The 17,341-nt window shown below is 52.8% G+C and overlaps 5 protein-coding genes and 1 non-coding gene across 6 annotated transcripts; 2 read left to right on the plus strand and 4 right to left on the minus strand.

The window, feature by feature from the left end:
- Positions 1–7,303: 7,303 nt before the first annotated feature.
- Positions 7,304–7,645, minus strand: HD553DRAFT_278661 (uncharacterized protein; the record flags this gene model as incomplete). Its single annotated transcript, XM_046178062.1, has 1 exon — positions 7,304–7,645. A coding segment is annotated over one exon (342 nt), but the record flags the coding sequence as incomplete, so codon positions are not given.
- A 218-nt stretch (positions 7,646–7,863) lies between these two features.
- HD553DRAFT_262410 (uncharacterized protein) lies at positions 7,864–8,100 on the minus strand (the record flags this gene model as incomplete). Its single annotated transcript, XM_046177426.1, has 1 exon — positions 7,864–8,100. A coding segment is annotated over one exon (237 nt), but the record flags the coding sequence as incomplete, so codon positions are not given.
- Positions 8,101–8,888: 788 nt separating this feature from the next.
- HD553DRAFT_320886 (RCC1/BLIP-II) lies at positions 8,889–11,524 on the plus strand. Its single transcript, XM_046181186.1, has 7 exons — positions 8,889–9,170; positions 9,331–9,355; positions 9,450–9,491; positions 9,577–9,677; positions 9,774–10,198; positions 10,286–11,321; positions 11,385–11,524. The coding sequence occupies exons 1-7, from the start codon at positions 9,125–9,127 to the stop codon at positions 11,405–11,407; spliced, it is 1,698 nt and encodes a 565-aa protein (XP_046032364.1). The 5' UTR covers positions 8,889–9,124; the 3' UTR covers positions 11,408–11,524.
- Positions 11,525–14,645: 3,121 nt separating this feature from the next.
- HD553DRAFT_t117 lies at positions 14,646–14,716 on the plus strand. Its single transcript has one exon. It is a non-coding gene; the product is annotated as a tRNA-Gly (tRNA).
- Positions 14,717–14,952: 236 nt separating this feature from the next.
- Positions 14,953–15,516, minus strand: HD553DRAFT_278650 (acyl-CoA N-acyltransferase; the record flags this gene model as incomplete). Its single annotated transcript, XM_046178061.1, has 1 exon — positions 14,953–15,516. The coding sequence occupies one exon, from the start codon at positions 15,514–15,516 to the stop codon at positions 14,953–14,955; it is 564 nt and encodes a 187-aa protein (XP_046032365.1).
- A 327-nt stretch (positions 15,517–15,843) lies between these two features.
- Positions 15,844–16,898, minus strand: HD553DRAFT_346701 (uncharacterized protein; the record flags this gene model as incomplete). The annotated part of the gene is made up of 4 exons (XM_046183231.1): positions 15,844–15,971; positions 16,028–16,140; positions 16,205–16,327; positions 16,396–16,898. 4 exons carry the CDS (start codon positions 16,896–16,898, stop codon positions 15,844–15,846), a joined length of 867 nt encoding a protein of 288 aa, XP_046032366.1.
- Positions 16,899–17,341: the final 443 nt, after the last annotated feature.

Consider the following 17,341-nt stretch of genomic DNA (forward strand, 5'->3'; position numbering starts at 1 on the left):
ACCCCTAACCCCTAACCCCTAACCCCTAACCCCTAACCCCTAACCCCTAACCCTGTCGCGCCAAGAACATTTACAAATGTTCTGTGAAGGGTGCGCTGGAAGAGCCTGGGTGTTTCATTCCCGGGGTCAGCGCTGATCCGGAACCTGCCCGTCCGGAGAAGATCGTTGGTCACTTGGTGAGTATGGCCGGGTGGCTGAGTCGGAGGGTGGTGAACTGAGCTCAAATTCGTCCGCCTAGCACCAAGCAATTAGGTTTTTGAGAAGGGTTGACGAAGTAGGGTTTCAACGTGCGTCCGCTGTCGACGCGATAAAAAATTTATACAGTGTTCTGCTGAGGGTCAAGATAGAGCAGGAGAGTCGAGCGACGCATCCTCGACGGAGGAGGAACGATGTGTAGCGGCGGTGGGGTTGATACGACGATAGTTAGTTGTGGTGTATGTGCGTTAGCGTTGCGGTCGGCCTTATGTTCATGATATAGCTTTCGAGTATGGGGCGTTTGGTGCGAGATGGCTGGTTGCCTGAGTGCATGCCAACTAGTTGTGAAACGAAGGCGAACCTCTAGGAGATGTTGTGGGGACGGAGAAGAATGACTGGGTGGTGAGGCCGAATACAACAGTGCGGCAGAAGTGTTTCCTTGTCTGCAGGTCGGGGCGGGTTACAGGAGTGACAGTAAGAATGGAGTATGGGTGTTGAACTTCCTAGCTGAAAACGTTGGGTCCTGCAAGTTCCAAATACTGCTATCGAGCACAGGCGTCAGGTCGGCTGTTGGTGCGGTGTCCTCTTCTGGAAACACTTTCCATCCTTGACGCTGAATGTCCTATGTGGCGGGATCCGAACCCCGCTCTACTAGAGTTTGAAAAGCAGGGGATCACCTGGGAAAGAGGTGAGAGACTGCAAACGCTACAAGGAAGAAGGATCATGCCCTCGACTGGCTCGTGTTTCCTTTCTTCTTCCCTGCAATGTGTGCCTGGAATGGTGCGTTTAAGACGAAAAGGGCCTTGACAACGACTTGCTTGTCGCTTGCCATAACTCGGATGGCGTGCACCCGCTCCCAGTTGAACTGCCCTAATTCAGTCTCCAGTTTCTTAATGGTTTCTCCTCGATGCCGAGGGTTTCACGTTTTTCTGCCGTGAGGATCGGATTTCTCTGCCTTGAGCTTCATATTGGTCTGCCTTGAACTTCGCCTTCTTGATTTGGTGGCGGGTCGTGAGACGGGTGTTGACGGGCCTGACCCTGGAGACTGGCCAGAGAACTGGTTTGGGATACAGCATCGTCTGTTTGCTGGACCAGTCTTTGCAATTGTCTTGGTGCCAAACCGTCATGTAACAGGGGTCTGGCCCTGATGAGGTAGAAGAGTGACCGTTTCGATTGATTTTGTAAGGGGCGCGCTGCCGAGACCATGCACATCTTGTTGGTCTGCCAGGAGGCAATCAGCGGGCCATGAGAGTGCTTCGTGCTGCACTTGGTTGTCTGCCAAGAGGCAATCATCAGGCAGGCCATGAGAGTGCTTCGTGCTGCACTTGGTTGTCTGATGAAAATTGACCCCGTGCACCAGCTTCTATTTGACCTTCTCTTCGTCGTTCGGCCGTTGATGGAGACGTGATAGCTTGACATCACTGGTGCTTGCCCAAGAAGACTTCGGCCAGCTCGGCCTTATCTCTTCGTCATACGGCCGTTGATGGAGACGTGATAGCTTGACATCATTGGTGCTCGGCCGAGAACCCTTTAGCCAGCTCGACATCGATGTGGCCAGCTGGACTTGGTGTGAATGTCAGCTTACCAATTTCTCAAAATGAGACGGCCTGATGGCCTCGTCTCCATCATAAGCCCCTTCGTCTGTCAGGGTCAATGTGTGCTTTGCGCAAGGGGCAATGCAGTAGGAGTGAGAGGAGACCGAGTTAGGACCATGGTGAGTCGTGGGCTAACAAAGTGAAGTGCGAACCGTCAGGCAACCCTACAGAGGTGGGTTGATGTGGATATAACAGAATTGCGAAATGAGGTGCGAATCGTCGGGCAACCCTGCGGGGGTGGGTCGATATGGGAATAACATGAAGGGTACGAGCCAGGTAAAGCAGTGGGTGTGTTCGGTTAGTAGTGACGTCGTGATGGCGATGGGAATATGGATGGGTATACGTTGAGATTGGTAGGCCATATAGGCATCGGCGGAGGGGTGGGGAGTGGGGGGCAGATGCGCCGAGTGCGAGGTCCATGGTCTCTAGTGAGGGAGGTGCAGCCGATGGCGGAAGGAGAGTACGTACCGTGAAAGTTGGTGGGAGAATTGGGAGGGAAGACCCAACGGCGGTGGGGTTGGTATGAGTGCAGGAGACGATGCGGCGGAGGGGTTAGGTATAAATGAGCTGGGCGAGCGGCGGGGGGTATGAAGCGACAGGGCAGAACCCAGCGTCGGAGGGGGTGTTGTTAGGTGAGATGGCAGAGGAAGGATCTAGCCATGCGGCGGAGGGTGGATGAGGGCTTGGTAGGAAGTTCGCAGAATTCGAACAAAACAGTCAGTTCGCGAGAGTTCGGTTCGCGAGTGGCCAGCGAACTGGGGTTCGCGGGTTGGCAATGGAGGTAGGAAGTTGAGGGGGGTTCGCGCGCGAGATGGGAACCGAACTGCTAGTAAAAAGGGAGTAGGACGCGACATTATACCATTAGGATCTCGTACCGGAACAAGGCGGTGAAGACCTTCATTGCTTTTGCGCAGGGATCCGATGGTCTGAACCGTGACTTGCACCGGCTTTGCATTCCTGTTGCCGTGCTTGTGCACATGCGTAACCATCCTCCGGTAATTCGTCCGGATCTTTCCACATGCTCCGCACGCCCAAGCTGGCAGGCAAGGCAGAAGCTCAACTGCTGACATTGGAGCGTCCCAAGTTGCTGCCATATAACTGTTACGGGCCATCCAGTCGATTGTCGGATGAAGGTTGGCTAGCTCGTCATATATCTCATCCCGCAACTGAGTATCAACCGACAATTGATGCGAGTTGCGGAAATGGTTCCCAATGAGCTTCTTGCTCTCTTCTAGCTCAGCCGAGATGGGAATGGCAAGGTCGTGTGATCGACAGTATAGGATGCCAAGCTCCGAGTTGTATGCAAGGCTAGCCTGGTCGAAGGGGTGACGAGCTACATATCACCCATCATTCAGTATTATATTCATATATTGATCGCAGACGCATCTCAGCTTACTGTGCCAGTCCCCGGTCAGCTCCAAGTACGGCAGATCCAGCTCGCCAGCATTCTTATCGTCCTTGAATGTCGCCAACCTGACAAGCTCAGCCTGCTCTTTGGCATCGATGCCAATCTTGTTCCGTATAGACGCTTGACGAATTGGACTACTTGACACCAAAGGATCAATGACCAACTCCTCGATTGCAGCAGGCTTGGGTGCTGAGTCGTCTCTAATGAAGGATTGTATGACCTCCTCGTTCGTCTCGTTCTCAAACTCGATGCTTGACTCATCCTCCAAATCCTCTTCATCGCTCCGGCTGTCATCGATAAAGGAGTCGTTCTCATCGTAGCGGTCCTCTTCTGGGTAGCCAGCTTCCCCATCGTCATTGGACCCTTCTCCACTGAGCATGGCTTCATTGTCAATGAATTGGTCGACAAGTCGGCGTGGCTGAACTGGAGGTGAGACGGACCACTCTGGTGTCGGTGATGCAGACGGGACCACCTTTTGTCGGGATTGAGGCCGAGTCCGTCTCTGCTGAAGACGCTCTCGCTGAGCACGAAGCTTTGCCAAGCCAGTAGTCTTGGCCGAGACTTTGACCGGTGACGACTGCAGTTTGTAAACACACAAATGTCAGTGACTGTGAATCTGCCTGTTGCATATCCAGAACTCACCGTCTGGGTCATTGACAAGTCATCGTCATCGTCTTCATCATTGTCATCATCCTCTTCCCCGTCAGATGCATCGGCGTCACCTTGCCCGGCAGCGTGTCCCTCATCTCTGGTCTCTTCCACCTCGTAATCACCAGCGTCTTCATCCGGATCTTCCTGACCAGATGTCCTCTGACCGTTTGGTGCACTATCGTCTCGCTCAGAGCCACCATCCTGGTCTCGTACAGAACCGCCATCCTGGTCCCACTCAGAGCCGTCATCCTTGTCCCGCGTTCCGGATGATTGTGGAGATGAAAGTCTCTGCCGCTTGGGCGTGGGAGATAGAGTGGAGAGGGGAGACGAGAAACTGATCCTCTGAATATCTTCACGGGCACGTTTCTGCCGAGCCGTAATGGTGGGCTCGACCTGTCTTGGCCTGGCATCAGGCGTCTCTGTCGAAGCCGGGACTGCATAGTAGACAATCAGCGATGTGCTAACCAACTCCAATTTGTGATCACTTACACGCTCGCAAGCTATCTGCACTGAGAGGACCTGAGAAATAAAGAGACAATGCGTCAGAATCGGGTTGCAATAAGACAGACATCCAATTCTCTATCTTGACTCACTGGCAATCAAGCCCGACGAGCCATTCTGAGCCTTGACTTTGGCATGGACGACGTCACAGAACCGCAAGTGGTTACGGAAGGCTTTGGTCAAGATAGTACCATCAAAGCCGCATCCGCAATAGTAAGGACTGGTCGCATCTCCTGGAACCTCCCGGTCAAACGTAAGCTCTGCAAGGATGATCAATGCCGGGTCAGTGACAAACGAGGTGATCATTCAGGCTGGCAACATACTCTTGTACGTGACCGGACTAGTCTGATGCTGCACACCAAGATGACGAACAGCATCGGCCTTGTCCTTGAACGCGGTGGCCTGGCAGAGCGAGCACTGAAGCTGACCGTAGGTGGTGGTGAGATGGGGGGCAGTAGACATGGTGCGGTGGAGTGAGTGATTACGAGAAAGTGTAAGCGTGTAAGGTAAAGGTAGACTGATTTGTATGTGGACTTACCGACTACATCTTGATGTCCGTGTTGGGTGCAACGTGTGCAGAGGCTATACTATATAGATCGTAACAAAGCAAAGAAAGGATATGCTCTTCTCGGTCTGTCTGGGTGATGCCAGGCTGCCGTCCACGTCATAGGTGGCAGGATACTTGACGCGACTGCTCGAGACGTGTTTAATGAATCACGTGCAGTGTACAAGCATCACGTGAGAAGCAGAACTGTATGACCAATGTGTTGTCTCTGTTTACTTTGTCTGTCTCGCTTCGTGTCTCTGTTTATTTTGTGTGTCTCGCTTCATGTCTCTGTTTACTTTGTTTGTCTCGCGGTCTCGTTGTCTCGTTGTCTCTGTTTACTTTGTGTGTCGCGCGTACCCTTGCGCAGACCCCCTGCGCAAACCTTGTCTCGCTGTGTCTCGCGAGACAACTGTCCCTAACAAAATGCGTGCGCTGCTATAGCGGGGCATGAGGGCATACTATTAGGTGTACATACCGGCATGGCCATTGGCTGGTAGTATTGGCCCCCGTACGGTTGTACGGGAGGGGCCCATCCTGCTGGAGCGCCAGCACCAGGTCGACCGATATAAGGAGCGGCGGGCTCCTGGTACTATGATCAACAGCGAAACAATATTAGTCTTGAAGAGGAGGAACCATCGTTCAAACAAACTAAACTCACCCCGTGATACCCTTGGCCGCCGTACCCTTGCTGACCAGCGAACCCTTGTTGACCGGCGTACGCTTGGTATTGCGGGTGGAAGGGGTTGTACTGGTCCCAAGCGCCGCGTTGTTGGTTTTCAGCCTCGTTACGGGGGTAGTTGCCAAACCCGGCTGTACCCTGAGCATAGCGAAACGTAGAAACATGATATCGAGTAAGCGAAAGTAAAAAGACAACGAGTTGTATTCATATGTTGATGGGGAATAGAACAAGACGATAAGGTGTGTCGGGATGTCGATTAACTCACAGCTTGGCCCCCAACGCCACCCGCAAACCCTTGACCTCCAACTCGACCCTGTTCGTCCACTTGGTCGAACACGTCGTCCTCGACATCGACATCGGCCTCCGAATGATCGTCGTCGAGGCCTTGTTGTTGTTGTTGTTGTTGTTGTTGCTGCTGTTGCTGCTCGTGCTGGACCTTGAGGTCCCGCTTCAGTCGCAGCTTGGCCATCAACTCGACAGGTTTAAGGTGGGGTTTCTATCAGACGGAAAGAGATGGTAACGTGCAACAAATAGACGACGGTAAGCTTACTACAAGCTAAATCAATCTCGATCGACTCAATTAAGCTCACCTTGACCACCCTTTGCTCCTCCCCTCCCTGCTTCGCCCCGCCTTGCTCCTCTCCTCCTTGCTCCTCTCCGCCTTGCTCCTCTCCTCCTTGCTCCTCTCCTCCCTTCGTGCCCTCGCCTTGCACCTCCTCTCCCTGCTCGGACAAGTGCTCCTCATCCAGCTCTTCGACATGAGCCCCTTCAACTCGAGGCCTCTTGTTGGACCCCTCGCCCAACGTCTCTTCGACCGCGGTCGACCCCCTCTTCTTCTGCTGGGACGGCGTGAAGGCGGCCCCGATGTTGTCGGTAGGGAGACCCATTCCTGCTTCAACGAAAGTAGAGAAAGGTCTAAGAGATCTTATCAAAGGACGAAAACCTCGTGAAAGACTAGTACTTACTTTCGAGCTGAGAACGAAGCGCGTCTTCCTTCTTTTGCAATAAAGTCTTCTTGGGGGGTGCCATGTAGAGTTTAGATGGCAGGGAAAGGACGGCGTTGAACGACCTGAATGTGATGATAAGTGAAAGTGGAAAAGACGTTTAGTCGAGTAAGATGAAGGCGGGGGGGGGATTTACTGATGGTTGTAGGTATATACGGTGCTGTTAGCAGCGTCTACTTTGTTTTTGTTTACCTCTGATGGCGCGTCATCGTTGTTCGAACCTGAAACCCACAACAACAAGTCTTTGTTCGGTTAGCTTTGCTTTCTCACGCTCTAAGCGAGTGTTTCTAGTCCTTTCTAGCCCACAGTATTTGTAAGCGAGTCGAAATACCATTGATACGTCATGATGGAATGAAGGTTATCAAAACGCATTGATAGCGTCATGAACGAACTCCCGTACAGCTAAGTACTGATTGACAGCTTCGCCCAAGGTCGACCAGGGCTTGTTGGGGTACCGATTGTGTAGCAGGTGATTAAACTCTTGAGACTGGAGGAGTTCAGGCAATTCGTCCATGTACCTGGGAACGATGACGTGCTGATCGAAAGCGGTAGGCTGACGTAGTTGATCGAAAGACGGGGCGATAGCTGGCATGTCGATAACAGGAACACGTTCATTGTAAAGCTGTTCAGCTTGTTCAGCGTGTTGAGGAAAGAGATCGAGGTCGAAACCGTTGTTTGTGGCATCCATAAGTCCTGAAACGCCAGAAAAGCCCATGTAAGACGTCAATTGGCCTGCGTAGGCTGAGTAGGGCTTCGGAAGGGTAACAACGCACCTCGGTACCACATTTGGATAGGACTCAGCCCACCCAAACCTCGATTCGACATCCCGTGGTGATTCCAACCGTCAACATAGTATGATATGACGTGATTGAGGTAGGGAAGGAAGACATAGTGAAGGCAATAGATGTCGACGGGCTCCTCTCGGTATAGGTCGTGTAAAGACTCCATTTCCAAGAAGACTCGGCTGAACATCTGGGTGATTGACTCTCCCACTTGTCGCCATTGCCGCTCTACCCTGACGTTCCTGGTCGATGGCCCTTGCATGAAAGATCCACGATTTGGCCCTATGTTGTGATCATGTGTCGTTCCAGCCTAAGCACAGCTCGATTTGGGCAAAAGAAAGTAGACTTACCCCTGACGTCCAACATCAAGTCGCGTACCCCTAGATTCTCTCCTCCATGGTCCGCTCGAACCCTTGATGGCCATCCCCAGCGCTGTGTGGCAGCCAGAAAGCTGGAAGTAACTGTCTCCGAACGATTGTTGTCTGATGCATGCATGAAGACGATCAAGCGACTCTTTCCGTCTACTGCTCCATGTATAACAAACTTCCAATTGATCAATTTGTGTTGGCCGTCCATATGCCACAGAGAATTGATGAACAGGACGTCATAATCCCTACGGCGAAGCACTTGAGCCCTCCGTAACCCGTTTCTCTCAGGGTCTCGTGCTTGCATAATAGTTCGAACCTGTTGTCGAGTCACGAGGACGTTCTGTGACCGCAAAAACCCCATTACAAGGCGTTGCCCTGTATTGTCGGGGTCAATCGTTCCTATGATGCTTGTTACCATCTACAACGATCAGTCAGATGTAGACAAGGCTTATCAGGGGTATGTTGGGCTACGAGACCTTAGCAAAGATTGTGATAGACCATGTGCTCACTGCTTGCAACGTAGCTTCCGGTGTGGAGTGCTTAAGAATACGCTTTGTCAAGCCCAACTGTTGCCTTCGCCGAGTGATTGTTCTTCGTGATGTGCCGAGTTGAAGTGCAATCAACCTGTCAGGCAGCCCGAGGTTGGTGTAGAGTGACAGTGTTTCTGCTGAAATGCTCTCTGTTGACGATCGTTGAGCCTGACGTGGTGGAGTGGGAAAGTGCGGCTGGGCGAATTGACGTTGGACTGCTGAAAGACGATCCTGAAAAGCTACGGTGGCTTGAACATGATTGCGGTACGCTTGATGGGGAATATGCCCTCGAACAACAGTGCGGAGAAAGTGTATCAAGTCATCGAGAGCGTTGACAAGAGGGGGAAGGAGGAGGGGGTTCCGATGTTCTGGTGCTCGAGCGAGATAGAGCTGCACTGCATCAAAGTTTTGATTGACTATGGCTTGAATGGCGGCGGAAGGGTCTTCTGAGTTCATTGTGACTAAGATGAGGTAGATACTAAGGTTGAATAGCTTAGATTGGGCTTGCAAAGGGCTGTGCAGAGACGTGTAGGCCAATCGACCCTTCCTTAAGCTTAGGCGGGGTAAATAGGGGTAACTAAGGCTCAAATCGGCTAAAGCCGATGGTTAGGGAGCAGTAAATAATCCCCCGAAAGCCTCTAAGTAAATACCCAAATTGGGCTAACAAATCCCATCATGGTTGGCGCAAACGGCGCGCCATAGACCACGACCTCGAACATCAAACAACATCATATAGTTCGACCAGCTTCTTGCTCGGCATCGCTATTGTCGTCGTTACCTAACTCACTGAGGCTAGGTAGCTCCTGATAGCCGTTCAAACCACTAGTCAATCCAATTCGCTGTCGCCGGTCAGCAACGCTTACGATGGCTGAAGTAGGTGAACATCGAGATGGACCGAATTGGGGACGAGGTGAGTTTCGTATCAGAGACCGTAGTCTCAGCTGTGGCATCGGACGAGAGCGTTCTGAGACGACTCGGGTCACAAGATACGGCACTGGATGTCAGGGGCGCTACAGGGTTGGTCGGTAGCTATCCTCATCGCTAACTACCGTCACTTGTTAATTGTGCAGTACTAATCGCCGGAGGAGTAGACTGGTATGTTCATCGATGATCTAGTCACCTTTCGCCTTCTTAAAGGTTGAATGCCAGTAAAGCGGTATACTGACAGACCCCGTGTTCGTTATCACAGGCTGAATCTCGGGAAGAAGGATGTCAAGCCGGCAGCGGGAAAGTAAGCAGCTGCGATCTCTGCTCATCTTTCTGCTCGGTAACGAGACTAACCTGGAACATCGCTCTTCTCTCGAACCGGTAAACAGTGAGAATCTTACGACACCGCATGCTTTGAGAGCACTTGCCAACGTCAAGGTCACCAAGATCTTCAGTGGTCCATCGGCTATGCACGCGGTGGCAGTTGACGGTAAGTTATGTTGAAATCGTTTAGATCTCATACAGGCCCGAATGATCCCCAGGATCTACAGCTGATTCATCTGTTGCCTATGCAATTACTCTACAGTCCACGGTAATGCCCACATGATCGGACGCAACCTACCGTCTTCCGTACTTGGAATTTCGTCGGATACCACTCCATTCTCCCCCTTCCTACCTCCCTCGTCGTCGACTACTCCTACTCTCCCGGTCGCCGTGAAGATCCTAGCCCAGTCTCTACCCGGAGCACTTACCGCCAAGACCCTCGCCAGCAAGGCGTCCAAGGCTGGCAGCAGCAAGGAGGATACCGCCGACCAACCCACTCGGATTGTGCAAGCCGCTTGCGCTCGTCATCACACGCTACTCGTATCGAATTGCGGGAGAGTCTGGGCTTGTGGATCGAACCCGGATGGAAGGCTCGGAGTGGATGTCAAGGGGAAGGGCGAAGAAGTCGTTGCCGAGTTCGTGAGGGTGTCCGGACCATGGGAGAAGGACGGAGGCAAGGTCGTACAGGTGAGTCCTCGTTGGCGAAGGTCCGTCTTCGCTACCTTATGTCGATCGCTGATACCGGTCTGCTCCCTTTCTACGTTCGCCTCGAAGGTCTCGGCAGGTCTCACATTTTCCCTCTTCCTCATCGACAATGGCAAGATCTATGCTACGGGGTCGCACGAGAACGGCCAATGTGGGAACGGTGTGACGGGAGCACGAATCTCGGGACCGGGCAAGACCAGCTTTGACTACGACGACTATCCGGTACTCATCCGACCTTTCACCAAGAACAAGATCGTGGGCATCGCTTCGGGCAATCAACACAGCATGGCAATGGACGAGGAGGGCATGGTGTATACATGGGGTTTCGCTGGATATGGTCGCCTAGGACTCAACGACCAAGTCGACAAGAAAGTTCCTACCATGGTCCCGCAATACGCTAGGAACCCAAATACTCGAGCGAGAGACATCGTCTGCGGTCCGACTTGCTCGATCGTGATCGACAAGCAGGGTATCTACCAGATCGCCGGCAAGTGGAAGCTCACGGGAGACGGATCGAGCGGAAGTCCATACACCTACTTCAAGTCTGTTCAAGACATCGTCTCGTGCAAGACCATCAAAGCGGCCAGCGGCGGGAACGGACACTTCTTGACGATACCTTCGGAAAGCGGCGGAGTGACGAGCGTCGGATTTGGACAAAACTGCATAGGCGAGTTGGGTCTCGGGGACGACGAGCCGAAGAATTCGACGAGACCGGCAGAGATCAAACCGTTGCAAGGGGTCGACGTCATCGACTTGGCGGCTGGAGGTTCGACGACGTATTGGGTGGTGAAACCCGGCGAGACGGTCGAGGCACTCAAGCGATGGCCAGAGGAGGTAGACTCGCCGGATGAGTGCATGGTCTGCGGCAAGGATACGGACGACGATCTCATCGAGTGCGAAAAGTGCGAGACGCCCTGTCACCTGAAATGCAACGATCCGCCTCTCGATGCGGTACCCGAAGGGGAGTGGCTGTGCTCTACGTGCGCTGCTCAACAGGAAGATCCATCTTACCAGCCCATTCCCAGCAAGACCGCGGCGGCAGCCAGTCCGGCCAAAGCTGGGTCTAAACGAAAGGCTCCTGTTGAACCGGTCGTCGCGAAGAAAGGTTAGTCGATGTTCCAGAAAACCGTTCTTCCGCGGTACATGCTAACCTTGATCCACGTTGCAGCTCCGGCCAAGAAAAGAAAGTAGGACATTGAGCCGGGCCGTTCTCAGACGGGATCTGAGTTTGTATCCTACATCATACGTTATAATGAATAAAGACATTCGCGCTCGATGCTTTAAAGATGATACGGATGCCTTTCGGGCTGACCTTGCTTGTTACACATGAGACGATACTCTCGAAACTCTCCCCGGGCCACTGCTGCTGTTTGCTGGACTGTACACGATAGTACCCATCTCGTTTCGCTCGCGCCCTGGGCATTGATTGCAGGATTACCGCAAATCGCTCGCATCGCTTCATCGAGGTCGACGTTGCTAGCCGCTTGGAATGACAAACAGTCTCCAAAGCGTAATGGTTGATGAGGAGAGTTAACCTTGAATGAGTTCCAAAAGCAAGGCGAAGCTACGCTAGTAGCTGGCGGGCGCACCCGATTGAGCCCGGTGTGATAACCTAACATACCTTTGATCATCGCCCAGGTTGATAGACAAGCCCGTCGTACTGGGAGACCGGCCTTCGATTGCCAATCAGCACTTCTCAAGTTGTAGTTGCCCTCGCTCCGTGCCCAAGTTCCCCTCTTGCATAAGGCCTGAGAACGCGAAGATCCTCTGACCAAGTAACGAGGGTAGAGTTCCCTACAACCAAGAGATGGTTATATTGAAAGCCATTCTCGGGCTGATCGCAAGCATTCCACTTCGCTGTTTGCGTATATATTGACGAGCATGCAAAGCGTCTGCTCGTGAAGTTGGTATGTTCTTATTATAAGATGCAATCATGTCGAGGCATATTGCGCCAGATGTACAACTAGAGGATCTCAAGATCGAACAACCTGCTTGCTATCTGCGAGACGGCGGTTTCCGAATTCGTTCACGAATCTAGATTGTACCCTCAGCGTCCGGTTCAGAGCGTATTGTATTGGTCGATGTCAAGGGATTAACGTCTCGTGATTGTATTAGCTGAAATCTAGGTCGTGCGTAGATGTGATCATGTCAGTGTTCTATGGAAACAGATGGTACGTCCAAGTCCCATGTACTTACCTAGACCTAATTCTCAGGGAAATCACAGATCTCGGCTCTGCGCCAACTCCGCCTCCAGCTTCAATTTCTGTACCTCGAGCTCGGCCATCTTGAGCTGCAAGACGGTACGTTCGAGTTCACGTTCGAGGGCTTGAACCGAGCGGGCGGATGTGGCAGTCGAATTGGTCGTTTTGGGTGTCTGAGGCGCTTTGCCTTTAGTTTGTCGTGTCGTCTGCGATTTTGAAACTGCTGTCGAAGCAGGCTTGGCGACATCAGATTTGGCCTTTTTGGCGGGCCGTGATTGTGATGAAGAGGGTTTCGGAGTTTGGTTCTTGCCGGCAGAGATGTTTGGGACGACTCCGGCGGCGGAAGTTTCCGTTTTGACAGGCCCGCTTTTGGTGTTGGCTCGACGTCGCTTGGTGCCTCGAGCTGCAGCGTCCGTATCAACCGAGACTACGGGAACGGGTTGCGCAACCGGTTCCGAGCTCTTGGCCGAGGGCGCAGACGACTCCGGTACGGGGCTTGATGCCGTAGCTGCCGTTGTGAATTCAACGTTCGTCTGCACCGGGTCCACCAGTAACCCTTGCACGGTCGACTCTTCGGACTTGGTAGCAGCTTCCAACTTGGCTTGCTGACGAGCCGCCTTGCCCGGACGAGGACGTCGCATCGAAGCCGGTGCCCCTTTCTTATCGGGCGAGGTGGTTTTGATTTCGTCCGAGGTCGAGGATGTGAGGAGAGAAGTCTGAGAGGCGACTTTGGGAGTTGCGTCGGTAGAAGTAACGTCCACAGGCGAAGCGATCGGAGATGCAGGAGATGAAGCGATGTCGTTCTTGACTGTTGCCGTTTTTGTGTCTTTCCGAGCAGCACCCTTGTTGCCCGACGCAGTCGCTCCAGCATTCGGTTTCGGCTGTCGTTGAGCCTGCGAGCCATTGACCGCCTTCTTGGTTGGTCCTACACCCGCTGTAGCACCTTCCTTGCCCTTCGAATCTCCCTTGCCGTTCGTCCGACCTTTCCCGACCACCGGCTTCGCCTTTCCGGCCGGCTGCTTCCCGGTAGGACCTCCCTGCTTGCCCGACTTCTTCAACGACCCCTTGTCCTTCTTGGCCTGCTCGATCGCCTTCTTCACCTTGGCCACCGTCACCGCCTTGCCCTTGGCCTTGATGACCTTCGCCTTCCCCGCTGACGAACCGGGGTCTTTGCTGATGACGGCCAGGTTCGTCGAGTTCTCCTTCCCATCCTCTGTTTGCTTCGCAACAACCTCTCCATCGACCCCACTCGACTCTGTGTCTGTTACTCCTGGCCCGCTCCCTTCGACTGCACCCGTCGGAGCCGCACCGATATCCTGCGAAACACCCGGTTGAGCAACCGTGTTCGTACGAGACCTATTCATCCGCCTGCGGGGCTTCTTCGTAGGATTATTGTTCGGGTGGGTCGTTTCCGATGTGGCTGGGAGGATGTTTTGTGGTAGTACCGCGTTCGAGTTGGCTGACACAGCTGGAGCATCGGAAGAGGAAGGGGTAGGCGTGAAAGGGATTTGTTGCGGAGCCGCGGGTTGCACTGCCGAAGCAGAAGTCGCTACGACTGGCGAAGACTCCGCAGCGATCGTTTGTGGAAGAGGAGAATCTGTTGCCATGATTCTGGTGAGATATTGCGATACTGAAGTGGGATTGTAGTCGTTTGTAGATGGTGGACAAGTGACATGATGATCAGTTCGATTCGCGATATTTTCGAGGCCAAGGGGAGCCGGCTGATAGATCGAGTGGCCACTAACATCCTGCTTCGAGATATCAATAGAAATGGATGAGAACTCACAGTTTGGCTGATCACCGTTGAATAGATCGCGAGTCTACGTTCCGTCTAGCCTACTTCTATAGGTCGATTCGTACTCAAAGTTTCGATGTCGAAGTTGGGCCGGTCGTAACTGAGGCGTCTCGAACCATAAATTTGCTATGTCGAACTCGCGGCAGCACCGATACGTCTGCGAATCTGGTAGCTTGAACTAGATTGACTGTCCAGATAAGATGTGAAGAGCAGATGAAGAGAGGGCGATCTCGCAATCCAAGGGTGAGAGACAAGAAATCGATGAGAGAGCGGTGCGAACGACCAAATTTCTGACAATTCGCTTCCGCAAAGATCGGCTTTGGTCGAGTTCGAAGATGCTTCGATGTCCGAGAGGGTCGAACGATGTCCGCGCTTCGGATAGCCTTTGTTGTTCAACATTGTAATTCAAAAGAAACGCAAGCTGGAAATGAACACCTCAGTGGTGTAGTGGTAACATTATTCCTTCCCAAGGAATAGCACTGGGTTCGATTCCCAGCTGTGGTAAGCTTTTTGACCGCTTCCAGCTGGAATCGCTTTTTGCGTGCGCGATCTTCGAAACGCACTATCTCCAACACGTGCATTCCATCACTGGCCAACGACTGCTTCGTGGCACAAATCATTTCAAACAGCAGCTAGAACTACGCAGCTATCCGCCTGTCGACGAACCGCTATAGACGGGAAAAGTTGTAAGCCTTCACCGCAGGTCATGTCCTCGGTCCGCGCTTGAGCAGCGCCTTACCTCACTCGACTAGCCACGACACTCCGCCCTCGCCGGTTGCCAAACGCATCTCCATGTGAACCGAGTTCCAAGGCTCATCGTCGTCTTTTGCTACGACTCTCCAACCGTTCTTCTCCCAGAATTGCTGCGCGCCAATCAGGAAATCGTGCGTGTGGAGGTACATGACATCGACGTGTGCCGATCTCGCTCGTCGGACCAATTCCTGCACCATGATGGTGGCGACGCCTCGAGACCGAAGTTGGGGGTCTACAAACAGCCTCATCACTTCTACGACAGTCTCGCCGGGGTAAGCCAGATCGTTTCGTAGCGTATTGTCGGGTTTGCGGAAACGGCGTTTGTACTCTAGGTAGCCGACCATGCCCACGATCATATCGTCCAGGCGACAGACAAGAAAACAGGCATGTCGATCGCTAATGGCTTGCACGACGTTGTCGATTCCCTTGAGAGTCTGTTCTGGAGGGCAGAGGCTTCCGAAAAGAGCACGATGCACTTCATAGATGTAGTTCCGTAGCGCGGTGTCGAGTTCGTCGACCCGTGAGATAGTGCAGGCGGGAGGAAGAGACATCGAGTTGGTATCGTCCGGACTGGAAGAATAGGAGAGCATGGTTCCGGCCTCTGACGAGGACCGAGCCGGTGGGACAAGTGTATGGCAATCTTCCAATGCACCTTCGATCCCAACCAATGCTACCCGCCATCTCTACCCGTTGTCCAGCCATTTCTTTAGCGCGCGCCTGTCTTTACCGTCACGCATTCCGAAACGAGGCGAAATGAAAATATGCGATCTAGCATGAGAATCGGGAGAGGGAAGTAGTACATAATACAGAATGGAAGTGAAGGATTGATTAGGGAACAGGGAGTGGGGTCGGATCTACCGGAGCCTTATCGATCCCATTCATAAAGGACCTTCGATTCGCGATCGCCTTCTCGAACTGGCTGCTGGGGGGTCGGTGTTCCAAGTGTCATCGTCTTTGTAGCCCCACATTGTGCTCAACCAGTTCCAGCTGGACCATTTGATATTGCCTATAAAATTGATCTGTTTAACGCAGCTTCCGAGTGTGAACGTAGATTGAACATACCCTTGCCGAATTTCCTGGGGTTGGGGATGCAGATGGTTCCATCGCGCCCGTCTCTTGCGTATTGCGTAACCCAGTCCTTGAACAAGTCGGGCGTGAACTCGGGAACACCATTCCTGTTGACGGGTAAAGTCAGACGCGGTGTTGTTCGAGACTGCAAGGGACAAGGGGGTGACTTACCCTTTCTGCGACTCTTTCTGCCAGAATTCTTGAATGACGGCCTGGTCCTTGTCGGGGAACTGCCATTGTATACTGCCAAAGTCCTCGAGCGTAAGACAATCGGCGTCCGCATTTTTGGCATTCCTTTCGAAACATCGGCAAGTCAGTCTCAGGATTGCCTTGCTTTTCTAAGTACGGACTATAACACTCACTGCAAGATGAAGTAGGCGTCGTTTTTCGTGCCGCCCTCCGGAGCGGGTCGGTACTGCTCAAATGTGAAACGGTTCCCGTCACCGCTAGATTCCGGATACTTGCTGTCCGCCTTGGGTTTGAAGTCCCCTTCGCAGACGGGAGCTATTGCTAAAGGTTTAGCATATGTCGCGACGGCTTCCTTTTTCAACTGGAGAGACTTCAAGCGACGAGCCATATCGTCATAGTAGAATGCGACGCCGCACTCGCCATTCCACCCATCTTTGTTCGCGGGTCTGTTGACGGCTGCAGCCATGTCGAGGACCTCGGTCGCACTCCAGAACGTCCCTTTGTTCCTTTGATTTTCCGGAGACTTTTCGCCCGGAGAGCCTATGCTGGCTTTCGCATAATCCAAGCAGTCTACGAGATATTGATGTTTACCAAGGGAATTACCTGCGTTGACAGTGGTGACGTGACCCGCAAGCGTCGCCAATAGCGCTAGCAGTGCGAATTGATGGGTCACCATTTTAAGAGTAGTGGGTAGGTAGGAGATGCCTTATATATCGATTTGAAAAAAATATGCTTGACGATTGCGATCAAAAGAGTCGTGGCGAGACTCATACTGAAGTCGGACGTCGCTCACATCTTATATCTGCCGCAAGGATGAGATCTCGCCCGGATGAAACGAACGCGCCTCTCCCGACCCCTAGTCTTGATCCGGATTTAAAACGTGTATGCTCGCTCGATCCCCTCAAAAGCCCGTTTTCATGAAAGGAGGCAGGTGAAAGTAGGGGTTCGAGCAAAGGAAGTATCGATAGGGGTTTTGTATAGCTCCTGACTCAAACAGGAGATGTCTTCTGCGCCCTTGCCAAGTCTTGTTTCACTTGGCGTAGCGAAGGAAGCGAAACGTGGAGACATCCGTTGTAGGCTCCTTGCTGATGCGCCTGACCCATGCTAAACGTTTCGAAG

This window comes from Filobasidium floriforme, assembly GCF_021052385.1.
Source record: "Filobasidium floriforme strain CBS 6241 chromosome Unknown HD553scaffold_35, whole genome shotgun sequence".
Classification (NCBI taxonomy): Eukaryota; Fungi; Basidiomycota; class Tremellomycetes; order Filobasidiales; family Filobasidiaceae; genus Filobasidium; species Filobasidium floriforme.

What these genes read in the sequence shown, in the direction of transcription:
- HD553DRAFT_320886 (XM_046181186.1), top strand. Translation starts at nt 9,125, where the DNA reads ATGGCTGAAGTAGGTGAACATCGAGATGGACCGAATTGGGGACGAG. An exon ending in GCACGCGGTGGCAGTTGACG is followed by an intron (nt 9,678 to 9,773) that starts GTAAGTTATGTT and finishes ATTACTCTACAG; the next exon opens with TCCACGGTAATGCCCACATG. An exon ending in ACGGAGGCAAGGTCGTACAG is followed by an intron (nt 10,199 to 10,285) that starts GTGAGTCCTCGT and finishes TTCGCCTCGAAG; the next exon opens with GTCTCGGCAGGTCTCACATT.